This window comes from Chinchilla lanigera, unplaced genomic scaffold, assembly GCF_000276665.1.
Source record: "Chinchilla lanigera isolate Chin_1 unplaced genomic scaffold, ChiLan1.0 scaffold00040, whole genome shotgun sequence".
Lineage (NCBI taxonomy): Eukaryota > Metazoa > Chordata > Mammalia > Rodentia > Chinchillidae > Chinchilla > Chinchilla lanigera.
The window spans coordinates 5,097,474-5,119,467 of record NW_004955441.1 but is presented as its reverse complement, the minus strand read 5'-3'; the positions used below and the strand labels follow the sequence as shown (position 1 = coordinate 5,119,467).

Below are 21,994 nucleotides of genomic sequence, written 5' to 3'. Positions count from 1 at the left end.
GTCCCCGGGTCCCCCACGCTGATTCCCGACGGCAGACCCGCGGCGCCCTGCAGGGCGGGATCTTGGAGGCGCCCGTTTCTTTTCTCGTTGCTTTGTACCCGGCAGAAAGCGGGGCGTAGGTAGTGCTTGGAGAACGTCAGACCCCCCACCCCAGTTTCCTGACTGCTTGAGTTCTCCAAGTTGCGGCGCTGCTCGGAGTTCTGGCCCTGGCGAGTGTTTTGTTTTGCTTTGCTTTGGTTTTAAAAGATGAAATAGGAGTGCGACTGTTTCTTTGACCAAAAAATTAAGCGCGGAAAGCACCATGGTTGGATACTTTATTTCAAGTGTTTGCAACCAGAGGCGCAGGCCTTGCAGTGTGCAAGCGCGAATATAAATCAAGCGACAGGCAACCGGCAGAGTTTTCCACACACAGATTGAAAGCATGGACGTAACTGTCTCTAAAACCACACCCATCCCCACAGGAAATAAGACTATCAGTGTCATCTTTGATTAGGAAAGATAAGTACACCCAGAAACTACTACTTTATAGGACACTGGCTTTATAAGCAGCGTAGCCACAAATAAAACAAAAACTTTTAAATGCCTGAATTTGTACCCTAGAAAATGTTATTCTTAAAATGCTTTTACTTTGTATCCGATGAGTTTTAGGGATTTTCATTTTGCTTATTCGAGATTAAACTTTGAATGCAGTGAAGGCAGGCAGTACCTATGGATTCCCTGCAAGTTTCCATAAAGTTCTCCAACTGAGATCTAGGCCATTTTTCTCTTAACTCTTACCGTTAGAATTGGGGGGTGAGATCAAGTAAGTATGACAGCCAAAAAGAAAAAGTTGCACGTTTTAGTAAAAGTAGTATTTAAAACATGTCATCAGAACCTTTGTGGTGGGTTTTGCTTTGTAACACACAGTAAATGTCGTGGACCTGAGCCAATTCCTGTTTGACATGCCAATTATAAAGGATTTCACAAATTACAATCACTCAGGTTCAAGATTGTTCACTGCTGTATATTCTGAAACTAATTTTTAAAGCACCCCTCATAATAATAAGTCTTTCACTTATACACATTTTCTAAGCTTTTGCTTTCATCAGATGACCTTTTTAAAACACATTTCTTTCTCTGTGTGGACAGTTCTTAGTTCAAACACTGCTGTATACAAAAAAGAACTTAATAAGCTTTCAGATAGTAAGTTTTTAAAATTATTAAAGAATGAGAATACCTCGTCCGGAAAAAAATGGATAGATATATGGTCACTTAAATGCACTTTTCTTAAGGGACGTTTTGTTCTCATTTTTTAAGTTGAAGAAAACATTAACCATCGTGGCGTTAATTGCCTACTTTTAAAAGTAACTACTTGTATAGATCTCAGAGCTTAATATGTGGGAAAATCTATTTGCTAGCATGAATTTTAATTTCATTTAATGATCACAGTCTCCTGTGCTGATCATACTTTGAGTCTCTGGTTATGTAACTCTCAAATTGAACTTGTTTTATGTGAATGCCTTTTTGGAGCAGCGGTTTTTTAAAAAATTGAGATAAAGTACTTAGGGGATATTTTAGTTTTAATTTTAACATAGAAAAAAAGTTTCTGTGCTTGTGTGATTAGTTTATAGTGGCAGTATGTGAGAAATTGCCCATTGGCTGTTAGCCAATCAGATTTCAAATACTACTGGTGCAAAGATGAAGATATATCAAACTCAACATAGATTTGTATTGCATTGCCAGACTGGCAGTCTGTAATCTTATTATTGGATATCCTTCTCAGGGCCTGAGCAGAAAGCACACATCATGTTCCCTCTCAGCGCTCTGCCTGACAGTGGAAGAATTAAGATTCAGATGTCACTGTCCCTGATGAGTAGAATTTAAGAGGAATTAGTTTAGTTTGATGCTGAGTTCTTAAGAGGGAGAGTATTAATCTAAAGTAATAGTCATGTTTTTAAAATATATATAAGTAGTTGTAAGTATTGCTACAAAATACGACTTTTAAAATATATTTGAGTTTTTACACAGTATATGATATAAAAGTAACATTAGGATTTTTAAGCAAAAGCAGAACATGAATGCTGGCTTAAGTGCAGTGGTTAGTATTGCAGTGAAAAAGGCCCACACTTTATTATATACTTACAAAATACATGTACATACAAGTATGGGGATGGGAGATACAACCCTCCACCTCATTAGTATTTCTGGTACATATTCTTTGGTGGAATCATGGCAGATACTGTGCTAAACAGAAAAGCATTTCACATCTTCACTTTCACCTTTGCTATGTGCAAAAAGAATGCTGGTTACACTAAATAATAGTTCTCTTTTGAAGTGTTTAATAACTATGTATGATTTGTCTTCCTGGACTCTTCTTCCCTCTCTATTTCTTCGACTGCCAGTTAGCCAAAGATCCCAGCTTAAATATTGTTTTCTTAAAAGAATTCCTTGAGATCCCAGATGAAATTAAATCCTCTTAGTATTCTCTGTCATATCTCTTCTCATGGTTTGTAATTACCTCACTATTTACACAAATGTTAGTTTAATGTCTGTGAGTTGCAGAGAGAGCAGGGCCCTTGTCTTTTTTGTCACTGCAATATAACTCTAGGATCTTTCATAGCGGTCTGGTTAATAAATCGTACTAAGTATTCATTGAATGAAAGTGCTGTTGTTAGAGGTTCTCCTCACTAGAGACTTTGTTAAGGTAGAAATTTAAGTGATGAGAAGGGAAGCACCTGAGGGGGAATAGGTACATCTGCTTATAATATTATCAGAAACCCTCATGCAAGTCTTCTGTCACCTTCTGTGTAATAAATGGGCAAACTGGGCATAAGAGACTTTGTTATTCTTTCAATATAATTTCTGTTTCAATTGTGACAGATATGTAAGCACATTTGAATGGGACACATAATAGCTCCCCAAAAGAATATTTGAGGTGTTCCAAATAAATATATTAGAAATTCTTGGCAAGGAGAAAATATTATCATTGTAAGCCTCTCTCATACATGTTAGAAACAACCTCTCATTGATAGACAGCTGATAAATTCATAATATGTACTCTGAATTTTCTTTTTTTTTTTTTGTATTCTGAATTTTCTAATAGACACATAAAGACAAAAAGTAAACAACACAAAGGTTCGTATAAAGTTGTTAGATTTCTTTCAATACTCAGTCTTAATATTTTGCATTCTATATTTTATTGCACCTTACAGAGCAAATCAAGGTAACATAAAATCAGGAGAGGGGAAACAGATAGGATGAATGTTAAAAACTAATATGATAATATCTTGGTTTCTTATATTTGTGTTTATGCTGAAACTATAAACAAACACTTTTAAACACACTTATATATAGCTTATTATGAAATTATCATTAGTTCTGATAAATTAGTCAACTGTATTATTAGACATGACTTATTTGATTAATATTAATTGGCATAATAGAGATTTCATGGGCAGACATCTGTCAAAACAAATTATTACTATTTAACACAGCAGTATATTTTGAAGAATTTCCATACAAAATTAATCATAGGTATTTTACTATTTTATTATGATAGTTCATATTTTTACATCTACTCAAGTTAGGTAAGTTACAAAGCTTATTCTCTAATGACATGGCCTCATCTCATTAGAATTGAGGTGTTCGTTAGGTTGTTAGGTTGTTCTGTGTGGAAAGAAATAGTAGAAAGAACAAAGGATTTGGAGTTGGGGATACTTTAAGTTGGTTCCATCACTTATTAACTATGTAGTTGTCGTCAATAAAAAAAACCTCTGGTTCCATTTCTGTAAAACAGAACTAAATCTCTTGGGGGTAATACAAGGATTTAATGAAGGATCACATCTCACTTGCAGGGTTTAGCATAAAGCAGATGGAGTCTTGTTAGTTCTTTTATCTAATTCCTTTAAAAATAGCTAAAATTTATTGAACAGTTTGAACAGTTACTGTATGCCAGGTACTGTTCTAGACAGGGACTTTACATGCAAAAGCTCAGTCCTTACCATATTGGTGATGAATGTAGTTAGTGCTCTCATCTTCGCTGCTCCTTTCTGCAGTAATATTGAATAAAACCAATTCTTCTATTAACATTCTTCATATATTTGAAGACCGCTTATTCCATTTGATTTTATTAAGCACATACAATTATTTATCGTACATTTCTTTCATCTTTATATGTGTTCCCCACCCCCAGTCTAAAAATCTATAGCTCCAAAAATGTAGACCATAGAAATAAACATAATATTTATGTAAGCCAACTAATAATAAACGTACAGATTGATAGTGATGGATTCTCAGTGCCTAGAGGATTTAGGTTTGTATTAATTATTTTAGTCACCTATTAACAGCTCATGTTAAGCTCTTGGGTTCATAACTCACACTCATGAATAGCTTCCAAGTCAGCATTTCCCCATTTGTTCCTTGCACATTGAACTTGATGAAACTAAATGCAGAGGTTTACATTTATCCTTGTAAGGTTTCACTTTAATTTTAGTTTATTTCTCCTGGGTTTCTTCAGCCTGAAGATTTTTATAAGCATATCATTTGTGTTTTTATTACCTCATACATAATAAAGAAAAAAAAAAGGTTAAGCACAGAATTCCAATGTCTACCCTGAAGTCTTTCCTTATTTAAATTGACAGTTTCCCAGTTGCACTAACTTGCAACTCACTTAAGCAACATATTACAGATAGATGGCAAATCATTCCAAATACCGTTCCTGCCAGAATACACCTGTCCCTACTTCCAAACACTTATGCATGTACACACACACACACACACACACACACCCGCGCGCGCACGCACTGTGGCTTTGCTAACTAGTGGTTTTGGGCAAGTCCTTTAAGCTCTGAACTTCTGTTTCCTCAACTGTAAAATGGCTTGTTGTGAGGATTAAATGAGATAGTACAAAGTGCTTAAAACACTGTCTGGCAGGTAGTAAGAGCTCAGTGGATGTAAACTATTATGCTTTCTTTTATCTGAGAAGTCTAACAGTTACTCTTTTCCAGGTTGAAAGTGTAGTGGACTTGGCATTACTTCTTTGGTTTGAATTCAGGTTGACATTTAATGATCATTATATTCTCTGTTCACAAACCATTTGCTTCATAATCTATTCTTAAATTTATTTTATGGATTTACTGACATAAATATCTAATTTCTGAAGTTTACTCACCCACTTCTCCAGCCCTCAGTACTTCAAGAAACCCTGCCTAACTTGAAGTCACGATCACTTCTTTGATCTGAGTTCTTTCTCCAACATTTTTGGATTCAGCTTAGTAACAACACTTGCTCACTGCTATAGCTGGATGGAAATGAGTTTGTCTAGGCCCAGAGACTTGAACTTGCATGAAATCATTTCAGTCTCTCATATTCATGAAACCCAAGTTTCAGTTCTCAGTACTTTTCTGCAGCTTTATTCAAAAACAGTTAGAGAAAATAAGCAAATAGAAGTTGAGCAATTTTGTCTCTGTATGATCTCTCAACCTTAGCAACATCCTCTCTGAGCAGTGATTCTCAGTTCCTTGTTCTCTTCGAGAAATAGTATGTTATTGTGGAGACAGTAGTGGGTAACAAAGTATGAAACCTGAGTTCTGATTCCCACTGCACCACTTCATAGGCAGGTGTTAAGTTGCTTTACTACGTGTGCTTTGGTGTATTCATCTGCAAAAATGGTAGTATTTTCCTGTCAACTCAAAGAAGTATCAAGAGATAAAGAATGTGAAACATTCATAAAACTACCAAGTGCTGTACAATGTAAGATGAAATAATAGTAACTTACTTGAAAATAACTCTAAATGCTTTTATCGTTAAACAGTTTTTCTACCTTTTCTCGTTTTTAATACCACTGTATTTTTATTTTTTGCTCTTTTGTCATACTCATCTTAATTTAGCCCCATTAACTTCTTTTCAGAGAGTCACTTAACAGTCATACAGAATGTTTCACTTTTTCATCCTTGGCGTTCTTTATAGGTACATAGATAACATTTAAAAGGATCCATCTCTTGTAAGTCATTTCACTTAGCCATCTAGGGTCATACTTTCATACCCTTTTCTTTTTGAATTGTGCTTTCACTATTGATAGTGTCCTCTTTCCTGCTGCTAGAGATCCCTTACGATGAGGTCACTTGCAAGTTCGTATCATAAATAGGTCTACTTTCATACTTTTTTTATTGGCTACATAACCAATGGTCTGGCCCTCCTGCTTCCTTAGCTTTCTCAAAGGATTTTTTTAATAAAGCAAGTCAGAAGTCATATTTTGGTAGAATTAGACTTTTGGTATATATTTTAAGAAGTACTCTTTGCTATATTATACAAATTTTATATGGCTGGATGGTACATATTTTATATCTGTGATGATGACAGTTTTACTTTTTTGTTCCTTCTGTTTTCTCTATTTTTGTCATAATTTAGTTGTATAATATGTAATAAAAATGTTTATGCTTCATTAACTTAAATTTTGTTCAAGTTTTACAAGTTACTAAGTAATACCAGGAATATTTTTTGAAGCAGGAGGCTCTGTATGAAATTATTATTATCTGTCATAAAAAAGTTGATTGAAAAATGGCTACCTATTAGGATATATTAGTGAAATATGAATATATAACCAAAAATTATCATTTAAAAGCTGTAGGGATTCTTGTATTTTTAAATTGTCAAGTGAATGTAAAGTATTAAAAGCCTTTTTGAAAATTCCTTCTAGGCTGACAGCATTTCACAAAGCATCAACCTTTCTTGATGGACCCATTCATCAAATGAAATATGCTTGTACTATTTGTAAAAGCTTTTTATCTCATCATAGAAAAATTTCACCCCCAAAATGAAAATGAGGACATTTGAGAGGCTGATTTAAGTAGTAGATATTAAGGTATTCCATCAAATCGTTGAACCAAAGAATAAATATTGAATAGATTAAAGCCAAATGCTGTTTTTCACCCAGGAAGATTTCATCTTGAGAGGAAAAGAACTTTGTTTTCTGAAATGAAATTTGAGAGACAAAAACAGGCTTAAAAGAAAATAGATGAAGATATTAGTATAGTAAATAAGCAATGTCAACTATTATTTTCATGAAGATAAGTCAATGATGTGAAATCCTTCACAGATTCCTGGTTTTGGTCCTAAAGACAAGACTCTTTTGATGGGACTCACTAAAAGAAGTAGGACCTCTCATTCACTCAAACCACAGGGACAGAATTTGTTATCATTGGAATGAGTGGCTTACTAGAGGAAATAAATCAACTTTCATCTAAATCCAAAAGTACAGTCACTTTTGAGCTGCTCTTATTTTGAAAATCTCTATATAACCATTTAAAAAGAATTGACAACTATTTTTAAAGATTAAAGAAAGGCAGATGTCTGCAAATAATTCCCCTCCATCAGCCCAGAAGTCTGTATTACCTGGAACGATTCCTGCTGTGCTTCCAACTTCTCCATGTTCAAGTCCTAAGACAGGATTCTCTGCCCGACTATCTAATGGCAGCTTCAGCGCACCGTCCCTCAACAACTCCAGAGGCTCTGTGCATACAGTTTCATTTCTACTGCAGATTGGCCTCACACGGGAGAGTGTTACCATTGAAGCCCAGGAACTGTCTTTATCTGCTGTCAAGGATCTTGTGTGCTCCATTGTTTATCAAAAGGTACTGTGTAAGCTATTTATATCAATAGTTTTTCTATTTAATAGTTTCTAATGCTTCCGTATAAATTATACATGTTGAAAGTGCGTTAACATATGGATCCATTGGTAATTCATGTCCTGATTATGAGCATGTTCGAAAGCATTTGAATAGATTGTCACTCAAAAATCTGAAATTTCAGAATCTAATTGGAACCTACAGTGTATTCTAGGTTGAAAATATTACTTATCCCAGCATTAAAATACCACTGTTTGTCTCTTAAAAACAGAAGAATCTGTAAAATCAAGGGGGTATAAAAAAAATCTTAAATTGTTTTTAGAGAAAATTCAGGAGGTAGAAGAACACAAGACACTGAGAGAAGTCTTACCAAAACATTGGGACACAGCAGTAGCCCAGCTCCATACCTTGTGCTTCTAAGTGCTCTGTGTTTTGCCTTCTTTTTAGATTCCTTTCCATTGAGGTTCTGATTATTTTTCAGAGAGGATGTTCAGAATCTACTTAAATTACCATGTTAATATAGGAGCACACTGTCTTCCAAAAAAAATAGGTAAATCAATTTGGAAAGTATGACAGTATTTGAAAATTCAGAATGGTTTTATTTTGTTTCTTATCTGTTCATCTTCTACTCTACATCATGCTAGTTTTTAAGTTATTTAAGCTAAATGTCTTTAATGTTGATTTGGTGGATAAGGTAGTATATTTTTTATTTACTGTGAACTATTTATATGGGTTATATGAATTGGTTATATTTTATTTTTAATGGACCAAGCATGTTTCAGATTTGCTTCAAGCAAATCTGAAAAGTGACTTCTTTATGTTAATGATCCCTAAAATAAAAACAACTACTTTTGTGGGTCCATAGAACCATCTTTTAGGGCGAGGGATATAGCTCAGTGGCACAGCACCTGCCTGGCAAGTGCAAGGTCCGAGCTTGATTCCTGGTACCAAAAAAAAAAAAAAAAAAAGAACCATCTTTTAGTATCTGTGGTTTAAGGTTCCCTTTCATTACGCATTACAGAGGTTTTTTATACTTTTGCGAGTAGGTTGTAACTTTTTATTTGAAGGTCATATTTAAACTTAAATATGATATGTGACTTAAATGTTACACCTTTTTATTTGAAGTCTTAGAAACTCTTAACCAGTATTTCGATGAATCTTTTATTTTCAGTCTTTGAAATTTTAAATTTACTTCTGTTGTTTTGGTTTTAGTTATTGTTGTTATTTTTGGTTTTTGAGATAGAGTCTCGCTGTGTGGTATAGGCTGGCCTTGAACTTACTTATATAAGTAGCCCAGGCGGGCCTCAAACTCATGGTGATCCTTCTGCCTCACCCTCCCAAGTGCTGGGATTTCAGGCATATGCCACCATGCCTGGCTTACTTCTGTTTATTAATTGACAAGAAAATTGTATTTATCATGTATAACATGTTTTAAAATGTTACATAATTTCATAAATGCTATATTGCTAATTAACTTTACCTGCTTATTTACTTCAGCTAAGTCATTTACTTTTTATGTAGATGCACACTGATTCCCCGCCACCACAGGATTGTAGAATTAGCTATATTATTTGGTGTTGACTTCAGCTAAGCAATTTTAATTCTCTGAATCACAGTTTGCAGATCTGTCATATCATTGAGTTCTGATGATTTCTAGTATATAATTCTCGATGTGAAATTCCAAATCATTTAATCTTAATTTGACCCCTCACTGCTAGAGGCAGAAAAGTGAAAAAGGAGTCTAAAGAGGTTGATGACCTTTTCAGGTTCTAACTGGAAGGAAATCTTAAGGGGACAGATTAGATTCTGGAATTTTACAGAATGCCTTCATGAATTAACTCATCTGGAAGATGGAAAAACTATATCAGAAGTTCTTTTCCTTTTACCTTCTTTCTTGTCTTAGACAGCTTGCTCGCTCATTATCCACTTTCCTTACCTATACATGTATGATCCCAGATTAACTCCCAGGACTCTGAAATAATTAGTTGAGTGATACTTGAAAAGTTACTTTGAATCTCTCAAGAAAAGTATTGTTTAAGAAATCATAATTTTGGTGCCATGTGAAGGAGGAGTCATATCTTTGAAGTTAATAGAGGTGGTGATTTCCTCATTAGTGAATGCTCCAGATTTTCAAAATAATGAAGATAGTTCGCATTAATAATAATAGCTATCATATATTGAGTGGTTATTGTATACTTGATTCTGTTCTCACCACTTTACACATACTTCATTCTTCACAGCCTCACTGGTCATGAGTACAGTCATATAAGGAAACTGAAGCACATAGAGATTAAGTAATTTTCCAAAGTATTTAACAGGAAGAATTCAGAGTTCATGTTTTAAAGTGTTCCAACTAACTATATTGTCTTTCTATTATCAAACACTGCACATTTGTAACATGCCTTCCAATTAAGCATACAGTATATTCACTAACCACACAATATGGTTTTCACGAAGCTAATTGCCTATGTGTTGTGAACCCTGCTATAATAAACTCAATTAAATGATTCTTCATAAGAACTGACATTTAAAATTCTAGAAGGTACACAAGCACCTAACAATTTTATATGTAATTTGAGAGTTTGATGTCATAGATGTACCTGCTCTTTTTTTTTTTCTGTTCTTAGTAAACTTAATTATCAAGAATCTTCAAAACATATGGCACTGGGGCTGGGGATTTAGCTCAGCGGCAAAGCGCCTGCCTGGCAAGCGCAAGGTAGTGAGTTCGGTTCCCAGTACCGGAAAAAAAACCAAAAAAAAAAAAAAAAAACATATGGCACTGATTAAATTCTAGGAAATAGAGTAATCATACAGTGACCCTGCTTTTAAAACCCTATAATATAGCAAGAGAAACATGTTCACCAGCATAAAACATGAAAATTAGCAAGTGAAAAAAAAGTTTTTCTCAGGTTAATGAAGAATGTAGAAGGCTTCACACAGACAGTAACATTAAACCTCATACTTAAGCATGAACAAAATTTCAATAATTTGGGAGGTGAGAAATACATTACAGGCAAAAGGATCCAGGATGAGCAAAGATTTGGAAAGGGGAAAAGAAAATAGGATAACTGGTAACACTTATTGACTACCTCCTCCATGCCAGGAACTTCATAACATTCAGTTTAATTCATGCAACAGTCTGTGGTAAATCTCAAACTTTAATCACCTGGGAATGCTATAAACACTTTGAATCAGGTTTCTGTGGGTATGCATTTCTAACATGTTACCTGGTGATGTTGATGCTTCTTTCTCCATAGACCATACTGAATTTTGAGTGTGTGGGTGGTCTCTATTCAGTGAAAGGAAATTGGAGTTTCAAAGACATTTAAATTACTTGCGAAGTCAAATTTTAAACACAGGTCGATCAGCTCAAAGACCTTTACACTATTCTGTCTGTACCATGTTGCCTTCCTCATGGCAATGAAAAATTTCACACTTGATTCTTCTAAGAGTAGAGGTTTAATTAAGGTCTTTGTTACAGCAAAGTGAGATGGTCGTGTCTGTTCTGGAAAGCTTAAATATGCAAGCTGAGTGTGAGATGAAGTAGAAAGACCAGGTATATGTGCTGCCGAAGCGAGCACATGAAGTAGAAAGACCAGGTAAGAGGCCATTGTAATGATGACTTGAATTGAGAATTTTGGAAAATGAAAGCATATTTGAAGGTTAGCAAAAAAATACCTTTGGTAATACTTGACATTCTATTGAATATTCAATATTCTATTGAATTTATTCTATTGAATTTATTCTATTGAATATTAATAAAGAGAAAAGGGTGAAGGATGGTCATTTAGAGTTATTGAAGTGTGGCAGTGCTGGTGGCCAACACAGAAAATCTAGAAAGAAAAGTAAGGTTTTTCTGGTGGAGAGAATGGAATTTATTTTTATCAAGCTTTAATAAGACAGAGCTCCTGTGTTCTGAAAATGTTTAGGAGAGTTAAAAGAGTATTCTTTCACTTAAGATTTTGCACAGGGATACACACTGGGATCTTTTTGCTGTCCTTGACTCTTAGAGTATAGTCATTATTCTTCAGAAAGAATCCCCTCTTCCAAAAAAGACTGACCATCCCAGGTCTTTTGTTAACAAAAAAGGTTAAGAAATGATGAAAAGATCTTCAGTTTAGAGGACCTGAAAAGAGACCATTAACACTAAAATAAGCCTAAAGGCCTACATTACTTTTCAGTTAGGGTAGCATGACTACCTGAATTATAAATTTCATTGTAATGATATTTAAAATTTGTGAAAATATATTTTTAATCCATTAATCATAATACCAGATGTAGATTACATGTTTGTTCCACATTTTTGCTTTCCCAGTGTTACCAGAATATTAGTAGTAATTAACCTCAGCCATGAGAGATAAAAATGTGTGATCTCAGATATTAGAACATGTAGTTTGTAAGTTTGTAAGCTTTATTAAAGTACCATTTCATTGAGCTAAGGTAGAAATTGTGAGATTATTTGAAGTACTTTGTAGCTATCCCTTCCCTAGCTCTGCCCAAAAAGATTTTTTTTGGTGAGTATAAAGCTGCTCGCTATATACAGATAACAACAGAAAACAGAATAGTGCAGACTCTGTTATATTGTATATTATATGTATACATACTGACATACATATGTGCATGTATTACATATACAAAAATAATATTTAAATATTTTTAAGACACCCCAGTCACCTAAAATGAATGGCTATTATGAATGGTTATTAGATTTATATATTATTTTATTGGGTAAGATTAGATTTTTATGTTGATTTATTTTCTGGTTCTTTACACTGAAAATATGCCATGTATATATACATTTTGGTTTTTTCTCCCTTCAGTTCTAGTTTTATAAGTTCTTTATATTTTAAAATTCATATTTGAGATACAGTTTAACTGTTATAAAATCAGACAATTTAAGTTCATGAGTATGATGTGTTTTAACAACTGTATACTATATACAGTTGTGTGATCACTGCTGATTCAGATTATAAAGCATTTCCTTTACCCTGTAAATCTCTGTTGCACTTTTGCAGTTTGTTCCCTTCACTCCTGACCCTGAGCAACTACTACTCTGCATTCTTTCAGTATCATCTCACTTACAAATTTTCACATAAATGAGATCATACAGTATGTGGTCTTTTGGTGTTTTTTCACCTAGCACAGTATTTTTTGGAATTCATTCATGTATTTGTGTTTCAGCAGTTCCTTTTTAATGCTGAGCTAGCCAATTTTATGGACTTAGCACAGTTCCTTCATTTATTATTTGACCACTATTCAAGTTGTTTCTTACATGATCTGTTATGCATAAAGTTTCTGTCAACATTCCCTTATAAGTTTATTTTAAAATGTTTGCATTTCTCTTGGGTACTTAGTAAAATGGCTGGGTCATATGATAGATGTATATTCATATGATATTAACAAACTTTTCTGAAATAAGTGTAGTGTACCTTTTCCTTATCAGCTCCACATTCTTGCCAACCCTTAGTTTTGTCAGTCTTTTTAATTTACCCAGTCTGATTGGGGTGTAGTAAAACATCTTTCTGATTTTTATTTGCATTTCCTTAATGATTAATAATACATGTTTGCATGAGTGTGCCATTCATGTTTTCTCTGGGGAGGTCTGTACAAATTGTCTTATTATTGAGTGTAAAAGTTCTTCATATCTCTTTTTTATCACTGTATATTGACAAATTTTATGCACTTACACAGGATAAAGTGATGTTGTGATTTATAATACAATATAGAATGATTATATCAAGCTAATGTATCCCACTTCTCAGATATATTTTTGTGATGAGAACATTTAAAATTTACTCATAGCAGTTGTGAATTATATAGCACTCAGCTGCTAGCAATATTTATATATAGTCACCGCATTCTTCAATAGACCTAAAAAAAATCAAACTTACTCCTCTTGTCTAATGAAGCTATGTACTCTTTGACTGGCATCTTCCCCATTTCCTCCACCCTCTAGCATTTGATAATCAACTATCCACCAATTTTACTTTCTGCCTCTTCGAATTCACTTGTTTTAGATTCTGCATATAAATGAGAACATGTAGTATTTTTCTGTTTAGCTTATTTTACTTAGCGTAATGTTCTCCAGTTTTATTCATGTTGTTGCAAATGATAATATTTCTTCCTTTTGTAAGACTAAGTAATACTCCATGTGCATATACACATACTGCATTGGCATTAACCTTTCATTCATTGAAAGCACTTAGATTGATTCCATAACTTGGCTATTGTCAATAGCGCTGCAGTGAACATGGTAGTGCAGACATCTTTCAACACACTCCTTCCTTTCTTCCTTCTCTCCTTCTTTCCCTCCTTCTTTCCCTCTTTTTTTCTCCTGTTTTCATTTCCTATTTCTTTTCCCTTTTTTCCCTTTCTTTCATCCTGTAGATTGAACCCAGGGCTTTGCCACATGTTAAGCATGCACTCTGCCATTGAGCTACACACCCAGTGTCATTGCAAGGAGGAGCATATCTGTTACAAAATTTGCTGTTTGCTATTTGCTTCGTTGGAGCAAGGGCTTTTCTCCTTCCTTTTTTTGACATAATTCCTTTTATTTCCACTGCAGTTCTTTATCTCTATAATTTCTTTTAGCAGTTGCTGTGTATAAGGGTCAGCAGCCTACATTCCTTAGCCAGATGTGTCCCCCTGTCTGTTCTGGTAAATAGTTGTATGAGAACATAGCATGCTCATTCATTATATATTATCTGTGACTACCTTTATTTTACAATAGCAGAATTTTGTAGAAGGCCCACCAAGCCTAAAACATTAATTCTGGCATTTTACAGATAATGTTTGCAAATCCCTATTCTGGTTTATGTACTCTGCATCTTTAACATCCGAGACTATCTTCAAACTGCACCACCTTATGTGTGGTGAAGTCTATACACTGCAATATATTTCTAATTTTTTTCTCTTATTGTCAGTGCTGTTATTATATTTTATTCCTACCTACCTTCAGTTCTCATTATTCATAGTAGTCATGTTCTGTATAGTCACTGCAAACACTGAATTAGCAAATACTGAACCATTGCTCTTAGTTGAACAGAGTTAGATTCCTGCAGGCCTTTGTTTATAGTATTTGTCAGTTCAAGAAACACATTATTTTATGTGTATTTCTGTTTATGGCTAATAACTCTATAACTCACGCTTCAATAAAACTTACTTAACTCAGCCAAAGTTTAAAACCTTTAGTCTAATGGAATTTGAGAAGCTTAAGGACCAGATAAATAATAATCTGAAGATTGTTTTTTTCAAAAATGTGTATAATAACGTTCTGTTATATGAGCTTCCCATGTCATTTTCCACATATTGAAAATGTAAATTTTAATCTTGTAATTCAAGAATTTAGTGAGGTCCCTGTCTGATTATAAATTAATAAGATAGTTGATTTTAGATAGAAAAGAATTGTTACTAATTTCCCTTTTGGTAGAGAGCTAAATAATACGATAAAATTATCCCTTCCCTAGTTGCCTTTATGTGCTATGGCTTTGCTGCAATTGAACAAATATTTACAGTGCACTTATTTTGTTCAATCACAGTGCTAGGCTCCCAAGATGAAAGACACATTTCCAGCCCATAATGATGATGCTCCAGAAAAGACGAGTGAATATCAGATTATTATTTACTATAATATAAAGTAATCATGATATGCCCTTAACAAAAGGTATAAGATCATAAAATGACTTAAAGAGAATTACTGCTTGTTGAGGTATTATGAAAACATGTTTTAAACTGCACTTCTTGCTTTTGCTATTATCAACTATGATACATTACCTGACAAAATAAATCTCACCCGTGGATAAAACAAGAAAAGTTTGACATCCTTAGGAGTCAGTAAGAAAGCAGAAACCTCTCGGTGCACTTATCGATGCTTTTTCATGGTCAAATGAATAAATTTTTGTGATTTTTGCTTTCTAGGAGTGTTGTAAATTTTATGTGAGCCAGATTGAGTTATGCAAGAACTTTATGGTGATGTCTGCTCCTCTTGTTCCCCTGGACAAACATTTGTAGTGCAGGTAAAAGAAATAGTGATTGCTTATGTAAGGTATTATTGAAAGATTACTTACAGAATATACTGATGATTCCCAAAGCATATCTGTGATCCACATTCCTTTCTTCAGCTGCAACATAACACATGCTGTTTCATTAACTAGGTGTATTGTGCTCATTGTTCGTTTGCTTTGAATACTCTCTCTGTCTTATCCTCTGCTTAGACTTGGAGCAAATCTTTTTCTGTACACATGCAATCCACACCATTATATTTTTAACATTCACTGTACAAATTATAATTGTCTCTTTATATAATTGCATATATTATGAAGCCAAGCTTTGTGAAACCAGATATGGCCACAGTAAGTTTTCAGTAAATATTTCTTTGTGTATGAAGAAATCAATAAGAAACAATATGGTGTTGCAGTTAAAAATATGGATTATCAGTCAAGGTGGGGTTTGTCTGTACCACTTACCTAGATCATGTAACCTTGGTTTCTTACCTGAAAAATGAGATTAAAACTAGCATTCATCTCTTCTGGGGTTTTGCGGGGAAGAGAGAAAGAGACAGAGAGAGAACTTATAGATATATAATTAAATATGTTTCTAAAATAGCACAGTACTTAGCACATAGTAATTACACAGTAAATGTTAGTTTATCTATAATATTACGTATCAATCTGATCTTAGTTGTTCCAAACTAAAAAAGAAAAATACTAACCACTGTGCTTTGAGAGCCTTCTCTGCTGAAAATACCTTAGTCAGTGGTGATCTAGAAATGACTAAAAACTACTACCAGTTAAGTTTATGTTAACTTTTGGTTTTGTGCTTTGTGGAGTACACATGTATGTCAAAATTTATTTCCTGCTGTCTTGAAGACAATTTATTCCTCTTGATCTGTATAAGTAAATTATTCACAGTTGTCTATTAGCTCTACCGATGTTCTTATTGATGTAGAAAATTAGAGGTTAATGGTATATCAGTTACATGGTTTACTTAATCTTTTGAGCTGCATGTGAAAACTTGTGATTATTAGAATATTGTATTCCTCAGGGTATGATGTGTTTTAGATTAATGGTGATTGCTTTTATGTGACTTTAGAATCTCATAATTTTTAAATTTAGACAATTAGTTACTATTGTTGAGCAGTTCAGTCAATAAGCATGCTTTTCTGTGTTTCTGTGCCTTTAGGATGTTACGTAATTTAATGAAATGGAGCTATTTGTCCATCATATACCATTTCCAAGAATTCAACTGCCAGAAAGTCTATAGAACAACTGTAAAGGGCTAGGAATAGTTAAATGAGATTATATAAGATCTTTTGGTATCACAAGTGGGACAGGAAAACTAACCAAAAATATATAATAACTATGTTCTTTAGGAAAACAATGATTAAAAGTAGTGATAATTATCTCAAGAAATTGATGAACCAAGTATAAATAAAATTTTAAAGTTTAAAATTTTTAAAAAGAATTTGTAAAATGATTGTCTTATGTTTCCAAAAAAGGAGACTGATACTACATAATTTTTATTTCCTAAATTTTTTTTTTTTTTTCCATTGAAGATCTTACTGAGGATCTTTTTACCCTGGCAGTGTGATTCTAAAATTTATCTGATTTTTCTAAAGGTGGCAAGATCTTTTTTCCGCTATGCAATTCAAGCTGGTCTTGAACTCACTTGGTAGCCCAGGCTGGCCTCAAACTCACAGTGATCCTCCTGCCTCAGCCTCCCTCCTGAGTGCGTGTACCACCATGCCCAGCAGGAGCATTAATTTTAAAATCTGAAAAACAAGGAAAAGAAAACAGCCACAATAACTGAAATTATATACCACTTCACTGAGAATAGACTAGGCCATGATAAATTTTAGTTATATGTCAAAGAAAGGATGATGGAGATACTTTTTCTAAAAATGCTGTTTAGAAAGTCAGTTTTAAGCAGTCAAGAGTGCTAACATAGATTTCCACCTTGACACCAAGGTAAATTTCAGAGAAATTAAAGGTTAAATATAAAAACTCAGATCAAAGAGAAATGAGTATGAAATGAAATTAACTGTCAAACTTTGAACAATGAGATCTTACTTTCATATCAATAAAGGTAAACACCAGGGAAAATAACAGTTTACAGGTTCTATTCAAAATTGTAATATAAATGAAAATAATGTAAACACAAATAAGCCTCAAGAAATATATAAGGTTAGTATTTTGGTTCTATAAATGACTCAGTATTGATAAGAAAAAGTGATCTAAATATTTAGTAGAATGACTTAAAAATATTTCACAAAAAATAAACTGGTAAGCATGTAGGGAAATGTTTAAATAGTAGTTTTAAAATAAATACAGATTAAATATCATGTTCAATTAGGGTAAAGAATGAAATTAATATTCCTGGACAGGGAACATGTGACAAAATGTCAGAAAGAGAAAATAATGATTTGAAGCTTAAATTAAAAACTAGATTATGTTTTAACAAGGATAATATAAAACACGGTGAGGGTTTTTTTAATTGTAAGAAAAAAACCTCTTCAACCAGCAAATCATTTCTATTTGAGTTTCGCTACAAACTTGGAAATGACCAAAAGTAGTCATTCTTTGAATTTCATCCAGTTTCATTACACATCCCGAGGGTGGAGTAGGGTGGGGTTTCTTTTGTTGTTGTTGTTAGCATAAGCCAGAACTTAGCTTCCTTTTTTTGAAACTTTGAAACCCTTCCAACATTTATGTACATTGAGATTGGTGCTGTCTTACTCAGCTCTTGGGCTTAGAAGTGCCTTATTCTTAACAAACGTTTGGTAAAAGACACATTCTACCTGCACTTAATACTAGAAACATGCTACAAATAGTCTGTGGTGGTAATTACTCACATTAATGAAACAGTTTTTCAGCTGAGAAGAGAAAGAAATGAACCGATAAACACTGCTTCTTGTGTCAGTGCCTTGGTTGTAACCAAGCTGCTCCTACTAATTTAGACTGCTGTTTAGTTTGTGGTCTTCCTGGGATTGTGAAGCCAAGTTCTTCTAGAATGTTCTGAAATTCTGATATTCACAACCTGAGGGCGCAACTGAACTTTTCCCTTATTCTACATAAGAATGTAAATTAGGCCTTTTACTATTTTATTGGAAGATACTACAGTCTCAATATCTAGTTGTAATGTATAAAATAAACTCATGGTCCTCAACCAGGAAGATTTTGACCCCTGGTGGGTCATTTAGCAACATCTGTAAACCTTGTTTTGTTGTGTTTTTTAAAGTACTAAGGGTCATCCCAGGGTCTTGTACATGCTAGATGAACACCCTAACACTGAGCCGTATCCCCAGCCCTTCGTGTTTTGTTTTGTTTCATTTTTTGTTTTTGCACTACTGAAGTTTGGACCCAGGGTCTGGAGACATTTTTATTTATCACAACTCAGGATCAGCAGTGCACTGGTATTTATGAACAAGGAGGCTGGTATAATGTATAGGAGAATCCCACAACAGTTAACTGGCCCAAAATGTTAACACTGAGGTTAAAAACCCAAATTAAAAGTCAGATCTGGTGGTACAGGCCTGTAATCCTGCACTATAGGAGGCAGGAGTATTGTAAAGTCAAGCCCAACTGAGACAATTGAAGTAGACCATGCCTCAAAATAAAAAAACTTTTTAAATGGGCTAGGGGTGTAGTTCAGTATGAAGACCCTAGATTCAATCCCCAGTACCGAAATAAAATTTCTGAAGTTTGGAGAACTGTAAAGCTTCTGTTACTGCTATTGTAGGATAGCAGTAAATTAGAGAATGTGAATATTTCGTAGAGTAAAATCTTTTAAATGTGAAGTATAGCTTGAGCTCTTTCCAATAAGATTCCTAATTTGGCTTGGGCATTTTTGTTTAAGAATAGTCCAGTTTCTTTTATGAGTATGTATAGAGTTAAACAGTGAATAAAGTTTTAACCTGTATGTAAGATTCTTACTGATTTTTCTTCACCTGTTTTTGTTTTGTTTTAATGGCACAGGGAACTGAACCCAGGGTTTCATGCGTGCCAAACACATACTTTATCATTGAACTTCATCCCCAGATTCCTGTTTCTTTATATTAGTTTATAAAGCAAAATTGACACAAACAAGATATCTGCCATGTAGAAGTTTGTAAACTAAAAAGGCTGCCTTTTTACTAATAAAACTCAAAAGAACTAGTGGTACTTGGAACCAGCCAAACTTAGAAGGTAACAAATATAAACTGAAATTGATCCAAGTTCAAATGTGCTGATCAAATCTGCAGCTGGGAGGCCACTTACAAGTCAGATTAAGTGAGCAAATCAGTACTGAGGGAATAAGCCAAAGAGCCTGGCCCCTTTTGCAGTGATTACTCATGCGTGGATTCCAAATGTTGAAATTCTGTATATTGGCTTTGTTATTAGTGCATTAAAAAAACTCAAGGAAGAGATGACAAGGTATAATATCTGAGTAGAGTTTTGGTAATTGAGACAGACTAGGTAAGTAAATCTTTATTCACTCACATTTTTATATTCAACATCTTTTATTCATTTTTTATTTTAAAGAGAATAAAAACGATACAGAATTTCAAAACAAGATGATAAGAAATCAGCAGTGGTTGTTGTATTGCATATTGTTATCTTCAAAGTAGTTGTTCAGATTACCAGATGTAAGCGTGTAAAGTTGGTCAAAAAAAAATTAAGCTTTAACTGTTCCTTATAATAAACCAATTTTGTTTTGTAATGATAGGTCCTTTTTAAATCACTTCACATCTGCTCCTCTTTGAAGCTAGGATCATAATACCTATCTCCATTAACAAAATTATGGTGATTAAATGTAAAGCCCTTAATACAATGTCTGACATATAATTACTGGTCAAAAGTAGTAATTCCTGCGGTTTCAAAATTTATTTAAATCTGGAAAGATCATTGGTCCTGTAGAGGTCTTAAAACTAATAAATACCAAAGCATTTGTACCAGCCTGCAAACATTTAACATCGCTTTGCCATTACCTTTTGATTTTAGTACTTGACATGACAAACTAAAAAGTAGGTGTTTATTTTATCCAAGGACAGGGATTACTTATTTAGGAGTTTTCAGGAAATTAAGTAAGATAGCCTATGCCAGATGCTTTGTACAGTTTCTCATGCATAATGACTACAGTCTCCACCTTCTTGGTCTCATATTTCCAGAAGACTTAGAAAATATTTTTATAATGCTATTGCTACTATTAATTTGTAAGGGAGCATAGTGGATTGGAATAATGAAAAAAAATTGGCAGAAAGAAATTCATTTTAAGTTATAATAGCATTTAGCAAAATTGAAATTATTTTGACGAAAGCTGACTATCTACTTTTAGGTGGTTTTAAACATTTAGTTTTAGTTTCGACCGTTTATATGATTTTCAATCTAAAGACTGTGGCATATGCAGCTTAATTTAGGAGTGATTTAGGTCTGTCTGACTGACTACATTGTCTCTGTAGACATGGATTGGGTATAATTTTCAGGTTCTGCCAAAGTAGAGTGAAAACTCCAGCTGTGTCTTTTGTTTTCTAGAAACCAATTGTTATTCTATGTTTTGTCTACTTCACTCTTTCTACTGCAGCTGTGTTACATTGGTGTGGTGACATCCTGTTCTTTCCCTACATTTTTCATCTAGGAAAATAAAGTGACAGGCAGCCATTATTAATCTAGAGGCTTGAATTGGAAGAAGAAAAAAATTGGTTTTAAACGCAGATTAAAACCTTGGCTAGAATGAAGGGCCCAGAAAGTTTGAATTAACTAATAACAAAACAAAAGAAAAAAATCTAGTTAAAGGGAGGTATTAAAGCAGCTCTTCTGGTATGCCATATCCAGAGAAATCTGAGTTGAAAATGTCAAAAGATAAGAGTAAATTCAAGTACATATTGAATAATGTTTTTTGTTTTTTTGAGACAGGGTCTCACTATGTAGTTCAGGCTGGCCTTGAACTTGCTGTGTATCCCAGACTGTCCTCAAACATGTGGTGATCCTCCTGCCTCAACCTCCAGGGTGCTGCCACCACACCTGGCTGAATGTTCTGACTTATATAGACTAAAGTGCTTTATATTTTTATACAGAAAGTCATTGAGAGTCTTCAATTAAGTACTTGACAAGAATTGACAGTAACTTTAATATTAGACACATTTTGGAGGAATGGTTAGTTCTTAAATTAGCTGCTTAGTACTGGACAAGTTTTGTTTAATAAGTGCCTGTTAACTAAGTTCAAGGTTCTTGGGGATTCTGGAGGAAACCTAAACAAAGAGTATCATGCCACTCATTTACTACTTTCTGGTTTACCTACTTGAAACAGTAGATTTTAAAAGACCTACTGGGAAGGTTTCATTGGCATCAAATTGAAAACCATTTTGATATTCACTGTCTTTTTTTTTTTAGTGTCTTTTAAGTACATATGTCTGT

General features: G+C 33.9%; 1 protein-coding gene across 1 annotated transcript in view; it reads left to right on the top strand.

Annotated features, from left to right (window-relative positions):
* Positions 1-6,676: 6,676 nt before the first annotated feature.
* The window catches only part of Prkd3 (protein kinase D3), a gene marked incomplete at its 5' end in the record, with an annotated part of 61,713 nt that continues 46,395 nt past the window's right edge, over positions 6,677-21,994 (top strand). Inside the window, 1 exon segment of the mRNA XM_005390869.2 lies at positions 6,677-7,610. Within this exon segment, the coding sequence (XP_005390926.1) occupies positions 7,326-7,610 (285 nt within the window).